General features: G+C 41.9%; 1 protein-coding gene across 6 annotated transcripts in view; it reads right to left on the bottom strand.

The window, feature by feature from the left end:
• Nucleotides 1-3,975: 3,975 nt before the first annotated feature.
• LOC146185163 (WASH complex subunit 2-like) overlaps nucleotides 3,976-12,483 on the bottom strand; it is a 59,628-nt gene continuing 51,120 nt past the window's right edge. For all 6 annotated transcript variants that reach the window (XM_084606146.1, XM_084606140.1, XM_084606145.1 and 3 more), the window contains 4 exons: nucleotides 11,388-11,541; nucleotides 10,394-10,461; nucleotides 9,226-9,394; nucleotides 3,976-5,935 (listed from right to left, as the gene is read on the bottom strand). In XM_084606146.1, the coding sequence (XP_084462272.1) occupies nucleotides 5,790-5,935; nucleotides 9,226-9,394; nucleotides 10,394-10,461; nucleotides 11,388-11,541 (537 nt within the window). In that variant the 3' untranslated portion in view covers nucleotides 3,976-5,789. The remainder of the gene's footprint in view (nucleotides 5,936-9,225; nucleotides 9,395-10,393; nucleotides 10,462-11,387; nucleotides 11,542-12,483) is intronic.

Here is a 12,483-nt window from a genome sequence, read left to right as displayed (position 1 = left end):
TTAAACCAGCCAGACCAGTTAGAATTTCACCTTTCTGAGCTGTGTAACTATGCCTATTTAGCAAGTCTTTCCAATTAGAAAGGGTAGGGCGAAACATCTTCATACCATCAAGAGGTTCAGAACACTGCAGTTACATACCGCACGAAGTGGCTCAGAAGCAGACCCCATGGGCTCTACACTTTTTACAAAGACTGTACATACCTGTAATAGCACTGGGGATCGAACTCGGCACCTCCTGAACACTCTACACAGGGCCAACTCTTCTGATCATTCCATGCTTCATATATATATATATATATATATATATATATATATATATATATATATATATATATATATATATATATATATATATATATATATATATATATATATACATATATGTGCCAAGGCATGCTCTGCTAGCTGCATGCATGAGCAACATTAATCGTCTTGTGAATTTACTTTCCTAACTGCCCACCTAAGAAGAATATTTTATTCCTGCTCTAAATAAGCGTTTTTCAGTGGTGGCCTTGCTACTTTTCTATATATTCGTTCACTTAGTCCTAATTCACCTTTTCTATTGCCATCAATTTTTGCATGTTCACTAGATTTTGGATATTTTTTCACGCAGGATTTGTTAACTTCTTTAGTCAGTTGCTTGGTTTTCGGGTTGGCACCGCTGAGGCGCCTTCCTATATTTGTTGAGACTGACATCGTTTCTAACATTTTTTAAATCTTTTGCAGATGTTTCTTCATTAACTAAAAACCCATAGCAGTTACAATGTGAAAGCATTTTATCTGGAATTACTTTCAGATATGTTATCCCATGTTTGTCAAGCTTTGCTTCATTTTGGGCCTGCCTGCTTCTGTGGCTGACTGGCTTAAAGCTAATATACAGCTGCTCATTTTGTTCCTTAGTTTTTCATGGGCTTTTAATATCATTCCCCTCCAGTCGAGATTTTATTCCTGGATATTTTTTTAGTAGCATTTGGTGGCTTCCTACTGTTAGTGACTCAACTTTTCAGCTAGAATTCCTTAGTTATAATTGTTCAGATAGACTTTACAGGTTCCACTTATTACCTCATCTAGCTTGCAAATCTTTCAGTGTCTAATGTCTATCCTCGTGTCGGTGGTTCAGAGGCATTTTTTCAGTCTAATAGCTATTCGTTCCTCTTTTGCATTTCTGCTCAATTAACATATATCTTTTATTATTTTATCAGCTTATCCAGTCCGTGGCTTGACTGGAACTACTTGGCTGCGCATCATTCTTACTGCGCAGAAATTAGTCTCTACATTTAAAACAGCAAGGATCAATATAAGAGTACTACATGAGCTTTCAGTTTAAATGAATTGCAGCTTTCATAGGTTTTCTTTTTTCACAAGCTTCGCTTGAGAGTTAGAATTTGTCGGTCATAGTCTTATTAGCGTGTGGATAGACAGTCTACGTACTGCTACAGCTTTTCATTAGTTTGCTTAATTTTACTCCATTATCCATTCTGGTTTCAGAAGCATTCAGACATTTTTGGCCAGCATTCAACAAGTCATGACGTTCATATAACAGTATTTACAATGTCGATAAAACACGTCAACTCTAAAGAGCGTTTCAAAGAAACAGTCAACGACCGATAATACGGACTCCACGGGGAATGTAAACAAATCCGAAATATTGAATGTCCGAAAAAACGAATGAATCAAAAAATACGTTTTATTAACATTTTAGGGCGCCTGTTTCGGGAAGAATTTGTCAATGCGTTGCTGCACGCACTTCCACTTACATGCAACCAAATCTGTCTGTATGTCCTTTAGTGTCATGCTATCACTGTACACTGATGCGAGGACTGCAAAAGCTCGAGTCAGATCCGTGTGCGAGGGCTCCACAGCACACAGAACATCCTCATCAGAGTCGGAGTCACTGTCCAACGGAGTGAGCACTTGATCAATTATTGCGTCGTCGCTCAGTTCGGCACACGACGACACCGCGTTGTCGACATCTGCGAAGCCTTCAAATGTAACGGCGGCAGGAATGGGCAAGCCGCAGCCGCGCAGGTCGTCAATGGTTTCTGAATTGGAGCTCGTTGTAGGAGGCGGCAGATCAGGCGGGGATTCTGCGATTTGCGGCACAGTCACTTATTGCGAGTAGATGCCAAAGAATGGCGCTCATCTTTTTTTTTTACTAGGAATGGTGGCGGGGAAAGCGCGCGCATCGAGGCACCCTATTTTTTACCAGGAGTCGCACGAGCCAGTGACCGCACGAGCCAGTGGTTGAAGGCAAATTTAAAAATTTTGCACATACCGCAGAGGCGCAGCCTGTGCGTTACAACCGGCCGCCAAGAAAAGCGCTGCTCAGAGTCCGGATTATCGAATATAGAGCTGGAGGCTGTCCAAAATATTGGTCATCCTTATACATCATGATTATGGGGCCAGTGGCTGTGCCGCAAAGCTCTGAATAAACGAGCATGTCCAAATTATCAGTGTCCAATTTATCGGTCGGCGACATCTTGCAGATTTCAAAGTGCTGTCTCGGAGCCGATTTATGCTGTGCGATCAATAAAAGATTTTGCACTAATTAACAGCTCACCACTATCATCCAGAGTATAAGATCAAATTAGGCATATTTGGCCTAGCAAGAAGCTTTCTTTATGCAGCGTTGATTGAAGCTTCAAGTACACTGCATGCTCTAATCTGGCAGGTCTCGCTATCCCGCAGTCATGTTACAGTAATTTTCTGCCTTTAGATTTGTCACTTGTCACGGGTCTGCAGGAACAAAAAACAGTCATAAAATTTAGTAACCGAATATATAGCGCAAAAAATATCTTAAACTGTTTCCAGACATTTTATTCCCTGAAAGCATAAAACGGCTCTCTGGAATCCTCTAGGCTCTTGCCATCTTCCTATAGTTGAAAAATATCCCAAACATACTGCAATACTACTCCCCCTCAGCCATCCATAGAAGCAGAGTCATAGAAGAGAGGGAGCACACACAGAATAGGCTTCAGATCATGTGCACTTCTACAGTTCTTACATCTGCCATAATCTTACGCAATCTTCATTTACTGTAATCCACAAGCCATGCCTCTGAACCTGCCCTGATGGCCAACAAAAAGTGGACGACGGAAAGCCTGGATGACAAAAACAAGCCACTGTAAAGCAGGACTGCAAGCGCGCAGTCTAACGCAGCTATAGTTACGGTTTGATGGTCAGTTTTTGTGCGTACCGTATAGTTCCATTTTTGTGTGGTGTAACATTCATGACTTACCTTGGAAGAACACTACTAAAACTGATACTTAAGAGCAGAGTTTGCATTGCACGGCTGTCTATGGGGGCTAGGGCGGAGTCGGCTCACAATATGCAGCACCTGGAAAATATGGTGGGACTCTACGTTCCTAATATTTTGCTTTCATGTATATTATACTAACATTATAAATATTACTGTTTAGGAGCAGAGTTTCATGAACATAGGAAAAAATTACAAAGAATTGACCCCAAGAAAAAATACTAGAATTCCTAACTGCTGCAAAGTACAGAATTTGATTGCATCTTATTTGCTGGAACACATAAAAATGAATAGCTACGACCTCAAGGAGAGTTCAGTTCACATTTTAAATTTGTAAATAGTTTGGTTTAGAAGTTACACCAGCTGAAACTGTACAATGCGTGGATAAAATTAGAAGAATAATGCCAAGAATAACCTGAATCACCAGAGCTACAAGTGGTATCAAGCATGCATTACTCATGTTTTCTTCAAACATGTGGTTTAAGTACCATCTTATGCGCCCATCCATCACAGTTTACAACATTAAATGCGCATATTGCTACCTGTGGTCACTGGCATTATGCACTAGCAAGAATAAACTGCGCATATAATCATTACTGTGACCACCTAGCCACATGACATTCTCGGTCGTTGGGTAAGGTCGTTTTGCTTCAGTAAACAAATACTGCAACATAGTCGGGTACGAAGTTCGAGACTGTGCTGCACAGAGTACACATTTTATAAACAAAGTCACTAGTAAAAGTGTTTTTATTAACAGCTGCTGTAAAGTGGCGCGCATGCATTTGTGTACAGGTACTGAATGAACTCACATTACCCATGTAATGCACTTCTGTATGTACAGTTGAAACAAGTTCTGAACAAAGCTGGAAACTACAAAAATACAAGCACCACTAATGAAGGTAGCGGCGGCTCTGGCCCCAGTCTGTAGCTTGAGTTGCTCGAGAAGATCTCGCAAAAATCTCTTCATGTGCTGCAAGTTCACTTTGTAGTAGTTCACCGTTTGTAGTAGGTATCTAGCTCCAATGCTGCCCTGAGAAAAACAAATTTATATCGGACAAGCTATCCTGTGATGATATGCCAGGCACAGCCATGCTGCTGAGTGCTTTTTAAGAGAAAAATTTACCAGCTCCTTTTGTGTATTAAACCATGTGAACACTAAGCCTACAGTCATCAGCCATAGGCAATAAGCACAGAAACAGTGAATAGCCAGAAAGAAGACATGAAAAAAAACATTAGTGTTCCTGTTTCTGAAGTACCAACTTTTAACTCAGGTCCTATGATAGGCAGGGCGATAATTTTAGCCATGCTGCTACCCTGCATATAGAGAAAAAGCAATAGCATGTCCTTTGGCAAACACCCTGCCCTGCAACAATACTTTTCTAAAGCTTACAACAAAACTTCATATAACTGCATAAAAGTCCCTTTGCATTAAATTAAATAACATGTCTCGAATTGGCAAACAAAAATACATGCCCCCAAAGGTCTCATCACTGCAACTTCATTAACACAAATTTTTTGTCTAACCCTCATTCTCTTTTAACATAAAATGATGCCACAGTGTGATCCACAACTATAAGAAAAGACAAGCATCATTCACTTCTCTACCAAAAGAAATAGGCAGGTTTTGAATAAATGTGCAAAAATTATTTGCTTTAGATCAAGAAGTACCTCACTATAATTGTTGCATATCAACCATTCTAAGCATTCGGGAACCAAGCCATAACTTTGTGCCCCAGTCACCCTAGTAAACACTAGATTTAGTGAGGCAGGCATTAGCATACTGCAGGAGATGGTGACTGTATATAGAAAAAATGTAGGCACATCACACTATATGCAGCAAGCTCTAAACAGAAGTGCCAAAGAGGCCCCAGGTTTTTTTAACAGGCTTCCATGCGACCAAGTCAACTCAAACGAACTGAAAAATCCCTAGCATGATGTAATCAGCAAAAGAAAAGATCTCCATCTTACTGTGTAGCAAGAAGTGTTTGTTTTCATTTTTCTTGTTGTTCGTAGTAAGCCTGGCTGTCATATTTTTCAACAATAACTGGAACCACTCAATCTCCAAGCGCCATTTCTTTTTTTTTTGTCAGACATTCCCAACACCGGTCAGAGGCCATTCTAGAGTAAAGCATGAAACGGTGATCCTTACCGATTTACTGAAACAAAAATAGCTAGTTGTAAATTAAAAAGGTGCTAAATTAGCTATCGGACTGGTCTCGCTGAGCAAACAATCCAAAACGCAAGAATGTATCTTCAACTGAAAAATGAAATGCCATTTACGCGAAGATGGGCACACACACTTTTTTCCTCCCAATTGCGACTCTGTGCAGTCAACGTACAACTCATAAGAACTACAAATTGTTTTGGTCATAACTTGAGACACTCTGAATCATATTGCAGGCTGGGTTGTTGCGAGAGTAGCAAGATGCGAATAAGTAGGCGCTCCGACATCTGGGTATGGAGAAACTGGGGCCAGAGTACGACCACAGCGGTTGAGCAGTGCTCCCCAAATGAAAGGAACCTTATCGCTGCTCTACTCGTCATTCAGGTCTCCGAGCAGTGGATCCTTGAAGTCGGTTGTCCTCGGCAAACTCTTTTTTGTAGATGCTGACAGCTGGCTGGTCTTCTTTTCGCTTTTGCTGACCTTCGGCTGTACTGGCTTGGAACTGAAAATGTCGTCTGAAACAGACGGAAGCAAAATTTGACTCTGCTGGTGGTGTGCTCCAACTTTATTCTGATCACAAATTACTACATTCAGCAGACAAAATAATCTCCTCAAAAGCAAACGCCTCTAAATTAACCTAATGTGCTGAAAAAGCAAGACCCATCTGTTAGCATAGTGCACTACTATAGTACTTCCACTTTCAGAAATAGCAACCGCACTTGATCTAATGTCCCATATGAAACAGTGCAAAGGCAAAGAGCTGAATATAAACTGACAGTTTATTTCAATAACCATAGCGATTTGGCCTTGGAACTGCACGGAAACAAAGAAGGCAAAGCCAAGTGGAATGTGCACACCAGTGTGAAAGGCAAGCGCTAGAGCGGACGACAAAGAAGTGAAAAATACACTTGTATGAAACTTTGAGGTCTGTGAAAGTACAGTGAAAACAAAAGCAACTTAGAAGCACTAAAAATAAAAACGAGCTGAGCTAACATGCAAAACATAACAGAAAAGTCAGGACAAAAATAAAAACAGTCAACTAGAGACAAGACTAGCAAGAATATAATGTGTACTCTACTTTACTACAGTCAACATTCTAATTATCCAGAACTGATGAAAGTTCCTGGTTCACCAAAGTCATTGCCAAATACAGCAACAGTTCCAAATGGCATACATCAATTACTTCATCTTTCCGTTCACTTCGCTGAACTTGTTTTACACCAGTTTACCTGGCTCGAAGCATGTGGCAAGAGCAGCTTTGTATCCATTGCATCGATGGTTATGTCGCTCAGGAAAAATAAAAAAGACAAAAGACTGCTGGCATAACCGCTCCCTTGTTCAGCCTCGAATTCATGGTATAATCAATTTTAATTTTATACTACGTTTGGGTCATGTAATCCCCAATGCCTGTGCCAATGACAAACCTAAGCAGCAAATTTTCACAACAATGACCACTTTCCACCCTTTTTTCATTTTTCCTCTCCCTGACGATTTCCTTCTCTCCATTTCGCCAGCTGCCAATCAAGGTGGATTGACAAACAAATTTTTCCAACACGGAGCCTCTAATATACTGACATATTAAAGAAGCAGATTCTAATCACTAGCGCAAAAAAAAAAAAGTATGACAATGGGAATATGCATAACCCACACATATAAGGCAGTGCACGTGATCTTGCCACTATAAAAAACCTCTCCACAAAGGTGGAACTTCAGCCCATGGAAGCCCCTCAAATAAAACAGCCTTCATAAAATGCCCTTCGAACAGCACTGCGAGGCTGTGGCGATGTCCTCTGGTATACAGCAGCATCTGCATTACCTAAAAACTTTGTCACATAACGCTGGCCAAAAGCAGCACTCAATAAAAAGTTAAAAATTACGCACAGACTCGCGTAACAGCAATACAGTCGAACCCGGATATATCGGACTCGAAGGGGATTGTGAAGTAGTTAAATATATCAATAATTCGATATACAGAAATCGGCTTGTGACGCCACTTGCAATTATGAAAAATGATACTGTATTTGTTGCATAATCAACCCACTCTTATAATGAACTCGCCCTCAACTTTTGCCGCCAAGAATATGGAATAAAAAAAGTGTCAGTTGGTGGAGTGTCCCTTCGTTTCAGCCGTCGCATCCGAAGCTCATTTATTGGCAGAGCAGCAAGATGCTGCGCAGCAATAACGTCATGGTATGTTTATCTTTTGACAATACTTTTGATGTTAACTGGATCCTGCGGTGGCAGGGAGCGAACTTGGCAGAGTGCCCGTGATGGCTTGATTACAAGCCTGGTTCGAGTTATCACACCATGCTTGGGATGGGCAGAGTCCACTGCCACAAAATCATTGGAAAGCATGGTAGCTGCAAATGCCGTTTGAAATGAATAATGCTAACAGTGTCATGATTGCAGCTGACCGCGTGCTTTCATTGAATCATAGATGCAAGGATAAATGACTGTGGCAAAAAAAAATATCTGCTGTTTCTTAACGTCCGCAGTCGTCATAGATTACGCTACGCCGCACGTTCAGCACGACGACAAGAATAGACGACTCACGAAAAAAAAAAAAAATCTGCCACTTCTTAACATCCGCAGCCGCCATAACTCACACTACGCTGCACGTTCAGCACGACAACACAAAATGCGCATCGCACATCACCTGCCACACACAGAGGGTTCACAACATCGAGAAAGCGTAAAACGTTTTGTCTGTCTGTCAAAGGCTAAGCTGGCTTGTCGGTGCATGCGTAGTGCGTGCTGCTGCGAACGAAGACCGGGAAAAAGAGCAAGGGGAGAAAGAATACTCGGTAAAATGAGCACACCCTTACACTTCGCTCTATCGTGTTGTTTCCTCTCTCCCGAACACCACGGCTGCTTTGACTGCGTCTGCTCCATACCAGCCGTTGCTAAACTGGTTTCGTCTCATTTCCATCACGCATATGGCCTGCAAACACCATGCACTGTCGTGCGGCAAACGATCACCGTAGTGTGCCTCGATAGCCAGCACCGCTTTCGAGGCCGCACGACCGCATATGCTCGCGCCTTTGGGGAAAGGGCACGGCACTGCTCTAGATATGTAACTTGCAAGGGTGGAAGAACGGGCTAGTTGGTAATTCATCTTGGAAATCAAACTAGCGCACTTCAAAACAAAGACACAGGAAGAGAACGACAACACAGCGCTGACTTCAACTGGTTTTTATTAGAGAGTGACACAATATATATGTACGAAAAGTGGGCGTGAAAGAATTGAAACTGCTGAGTTTGCACGTGGCGTAAAACACCGAACGCAAAGTTTGCGTTTTAACTTTGCGTTCGGTGTTTTACGCCACAAACAAACTCAGCAGTTATCAATTCTTTCACGCCCACTTTTCGTACATATATATTGTGTCACTCTCTAATAAAAACCAGTTGAAGTCAGCGCTGTGTTGTCGTTCTCTTCCTGTGTCTTTGTTTTGAAGTGCGCTAGTTTGATTTCCAAGACTGCTCTAGATGGCAGTCGCCAATCCAGTTCTTTCTTGTTCCTTCTGCACGTGGCTTGAAAATGTCATGCGGTAAACGGCAAAGGGTAATGCCGTCTTTGGGGAAGGCGCGCCTTCCAGTGCGTGATGCAGAGCTCGATATATCAAACGACCGGTGAAATCAGAGTTTGATGTATGACGCAGTTTTCCTATACTTCTACATGGGATTTTGAAGGGGATATTCCGCGAGTTCAATATATCCAGGCTCGACTGTACATGCTATTACGCACAAATATGTGCTCAAAGGATGCACTCAGAATGTAGATGCTGAACTGAAGAGAGAAACAAACCTGTGTCGTCATCAAACAGAGCATCCTGCTTTCTTCGAGAAGGCCTTGCACTGCTGCTCCCTTTCACTGAAGGAGCAAAGATGTCACCATCGTCCTCGTCGTCATCATCGAATATGCTCCCAGAGACCTTTTTGGGCGCTTGTTGTGGAAGCACTTCCTTCACTGTGCCCTGCAGTCATTAACCAAATCATCGACTCCTTGAGTAGTCAAGCCAAACCAAAGGTCTAAGACAGGTACGCAAGCACAAAAAGTAGCAATGATAGGCGTAGCACCCAACCTTTGCCCACAAGTATGTTACTCTTTCGTGTCAGAATCGTTCTATTCAACACGGCACAAGTATCCGGCAAGGAGAAAGTGCATCGTACTGAGCGCAGCTGGAAATGTTAACACAGCAGAACCTCTCTACTGTAAACTCAAGACAAGCAAAAATGTACACACCAGGTCTTTGTTCGGTCTGGTCTTTGGCAATAACGTATATTCGTTCTAAGGATGCTGCATGTTAATTTAGCAAAATAATATGACAAAGAGTCAGTTTAGAAAAGAAAAGATAAAGAATGTACCTTTCCCTCTGCCTTAATCATCCCATTAAGGGGAAGTTTAACATGAGGAAGGCTGATTTTCATGCTTCCCGATTTTTCTGAACAAAATTAGGATAGCGTCTCATTTGGTGAAATGAGGTGACCTGCGAGCTCAAGTCTTTACAATGCAGAGCAGCCAACATGAAACCTGGCCATTCATTGTCAGATTTCCACTTCTAAAGCATTCTAATGCTAACGCATTATTATTATTATTGTTATTATTATTATTATTATTGCTGCATGTCTGAGAAAGTGCAGCAAAAAAAGATAAATATATAGAGCACAACAAAAAGAGACATGAAATAATGCTAGCAGCTTCAGTTAGTGCAGCAAATTCCCAGCTGTAATTTCGCTCTTGCTAACTCTCTATTTCATAGAGTGATCATATGAATAATGTACTCTGTGAAAAAGCCAATGCACCTTGTTCTCACTGCTTATGCATGTCAGTGCATTGTGGTTACTTCAAGTAAACACCTAGGCAAGCAACCATGGTGTGTTCTACAGTCTCATATCTTTGCTCACTGAGGCAAAAAAATATTATAAAGAAAGCGTGCAGTTGGTTCTGACACAAAATCCGACTCTCCTCCCACCTCGGATGGAGTTGGTGTGGCACTTGAAGATTCCGAATTGCCAGTCTGGTGCTGGGGGCCCTTGTCACCTGTGAGCAATACATCCGAAAAAGAGAGAGGAGGAGAAGCTGAGCATTTGCATACAGCACTTTTGGCACGAGGCACATGATTACACAGTGCCATCGCACCAACCCAACTCGGGGAAAAAGAGGACCTTGACCAACGTTAATGGCACTGACCCACATCAATGATGCCCTATTGCACTTTTAGGATCAGTTAAGCACAAAATCTGTGGCATTTCAATCTCAACCTTCTAATGATCTGCCCAAATAAGTGTTATTTTCTGGCGGCCAAAATTATTACAGCTGGCACAGTACTCAATTACTGGCAAATAATAAGGAATTTTCAAACACTATTCAGAAATACTGGCAAATAATAAGAGAATTTGCAAATATTCAGAAAGATCTTAAACATTAATTTCTCAAACTGAATTCAAGCCCATTTGTGTTCAAGATTTCAAAATATTTGCACATGCCTATAAAATCATAAAGGCCTCCAGGTAATCACCACCAAAGATGCTGTGACCTTCAGAGATACTAGCCAGTATTAAACCTTTCACTCCCACCATATTATCGATGGAAGGGACGATTAAATGTACAGTTACAAAAGAAATGCTCAGCATCCCTGGCAGTCGTCATTAGCTGAAGGCCCCATATTCTCTACCAAAGTGGTTAGCAGCGAAGTGATATGCTCCTAAGCGTCCCATGATTAAGAAATCAAGGCAAAAACTGAGAAAGTTGATGTGCATTAAAAAAGCCATAAAGGCATATTAGAGAGTCACAAAAGCAGGTGGTTTTCCTCCTTGCCTAACTACAGGGCTGGCCCAACATCCAGGTAGCATTGTAAAAGGGACATGCGGGTGGTACAGTTGTCACGAGTTACACAGCAATAAAACTCTTAACCATCCCCGCTGTTGACCTCTAAACAACAGACAACGCAATGGCACGCCGCTAACCTGAAAGGCGACCTTCTTCAAAAATGTCGTCAGAGAAGCCTTGAGTGTTCATCTGCTCATGCCAGGAAGCAAGTTGCGGAGTTGACCTTGGCACACAGTTAGCGAAAAGGTCCTCCTCTGCGTCGTCATCGAAGATGCTCCCCGCCAAGGGTGCCTGCAACAAGAATTTGTTCTATATTTTTTTTTCTCATGGTACTGCCCTCAAGCACACTGCTGATGCAGGACTAGCATGTGATTTATGCTCACAATAACCATAAACAAAACCAGAAAAATAGATGCAAAGACAAAAAGGGTGCACTTAATGTTCCTGAAATTTGTATGTCATTGATGAATGCAAAGAGATGGGATTCTCGCCAGCAAGTCAACTCAGCGGAGTTTCAACACGTCAATAAATGACCGGTTACCGGAAACACCGAGCAGGCGTCTCTCATAGCCTTAGTTACTTTAGGACATTAAACCCTACAAACCAACCAGAAACACCGAGCAACAGGATGAAGCATGCCTCACCACAGAACTTAGCGAAATGGGTGAAGTATTCCATCTGCCGTGGCTACCAAAACCTCCAAGAATTGCCTAACTTCAAATGCTGTGGACAGCGCACCGAGGACGAAAGTTTGGGGTTGCTGAGAGCGATAAGAAGGCAAAGGTGATCGAGAAAGAGACTCTTTAATGAAAAAAATATAGAGAAGTTGGCCGGCATTAAAAATTTGCTGGCATGCTACTCTGCACAGGAAAGCGAACAGGGGAATAAAAGACAAAAAGAGAGTTGTACGAAAAAGAAAAGAAGTAAAGCAGGGGGAGAAAAAATGTGGCCGTTAAAGGCATGCTACGGTGCATCGTCCAGTAAAGTTATGACGAAATGGTAAAATGCGTAGTCCAACATATGGGCTGGCAAAGTTCACAAAGCAGTGACAAAATTCAAAGCGTGAACTTTTTCAGGTAGAAGGGAGAGTTTCTCCACGCAGCATTCACAGTAAGCACGCTTGTCACCTTACGCAGGGCACTCAAGCAGGATATGTTAAACAGTTTCAATGAATGGTGATCAAGTGATGCAGTGAGCCATTATTTGTGTTCATTGCGAAATCACAGCGGTTGC

The sequence above is a fragment of the Amblyomma maculatum genome, chromosome 6 (assembly GCF_055883805.1).
Source record: "Amblyomma maculatum isolate TAMU_Amacu chromosome 6, ASM5588380v1, whole genome shotgun sequence".
Taxonomy (NCBI): Eukaryota; Metazoa; Arthropoda; class Arachnida; order Ixodida; family Ixodidae; genus Amblyomma; species Amblyomma maculatum.
This window is presented reverse-complemented; position numbering and strand designations above follow the sequence as displayed.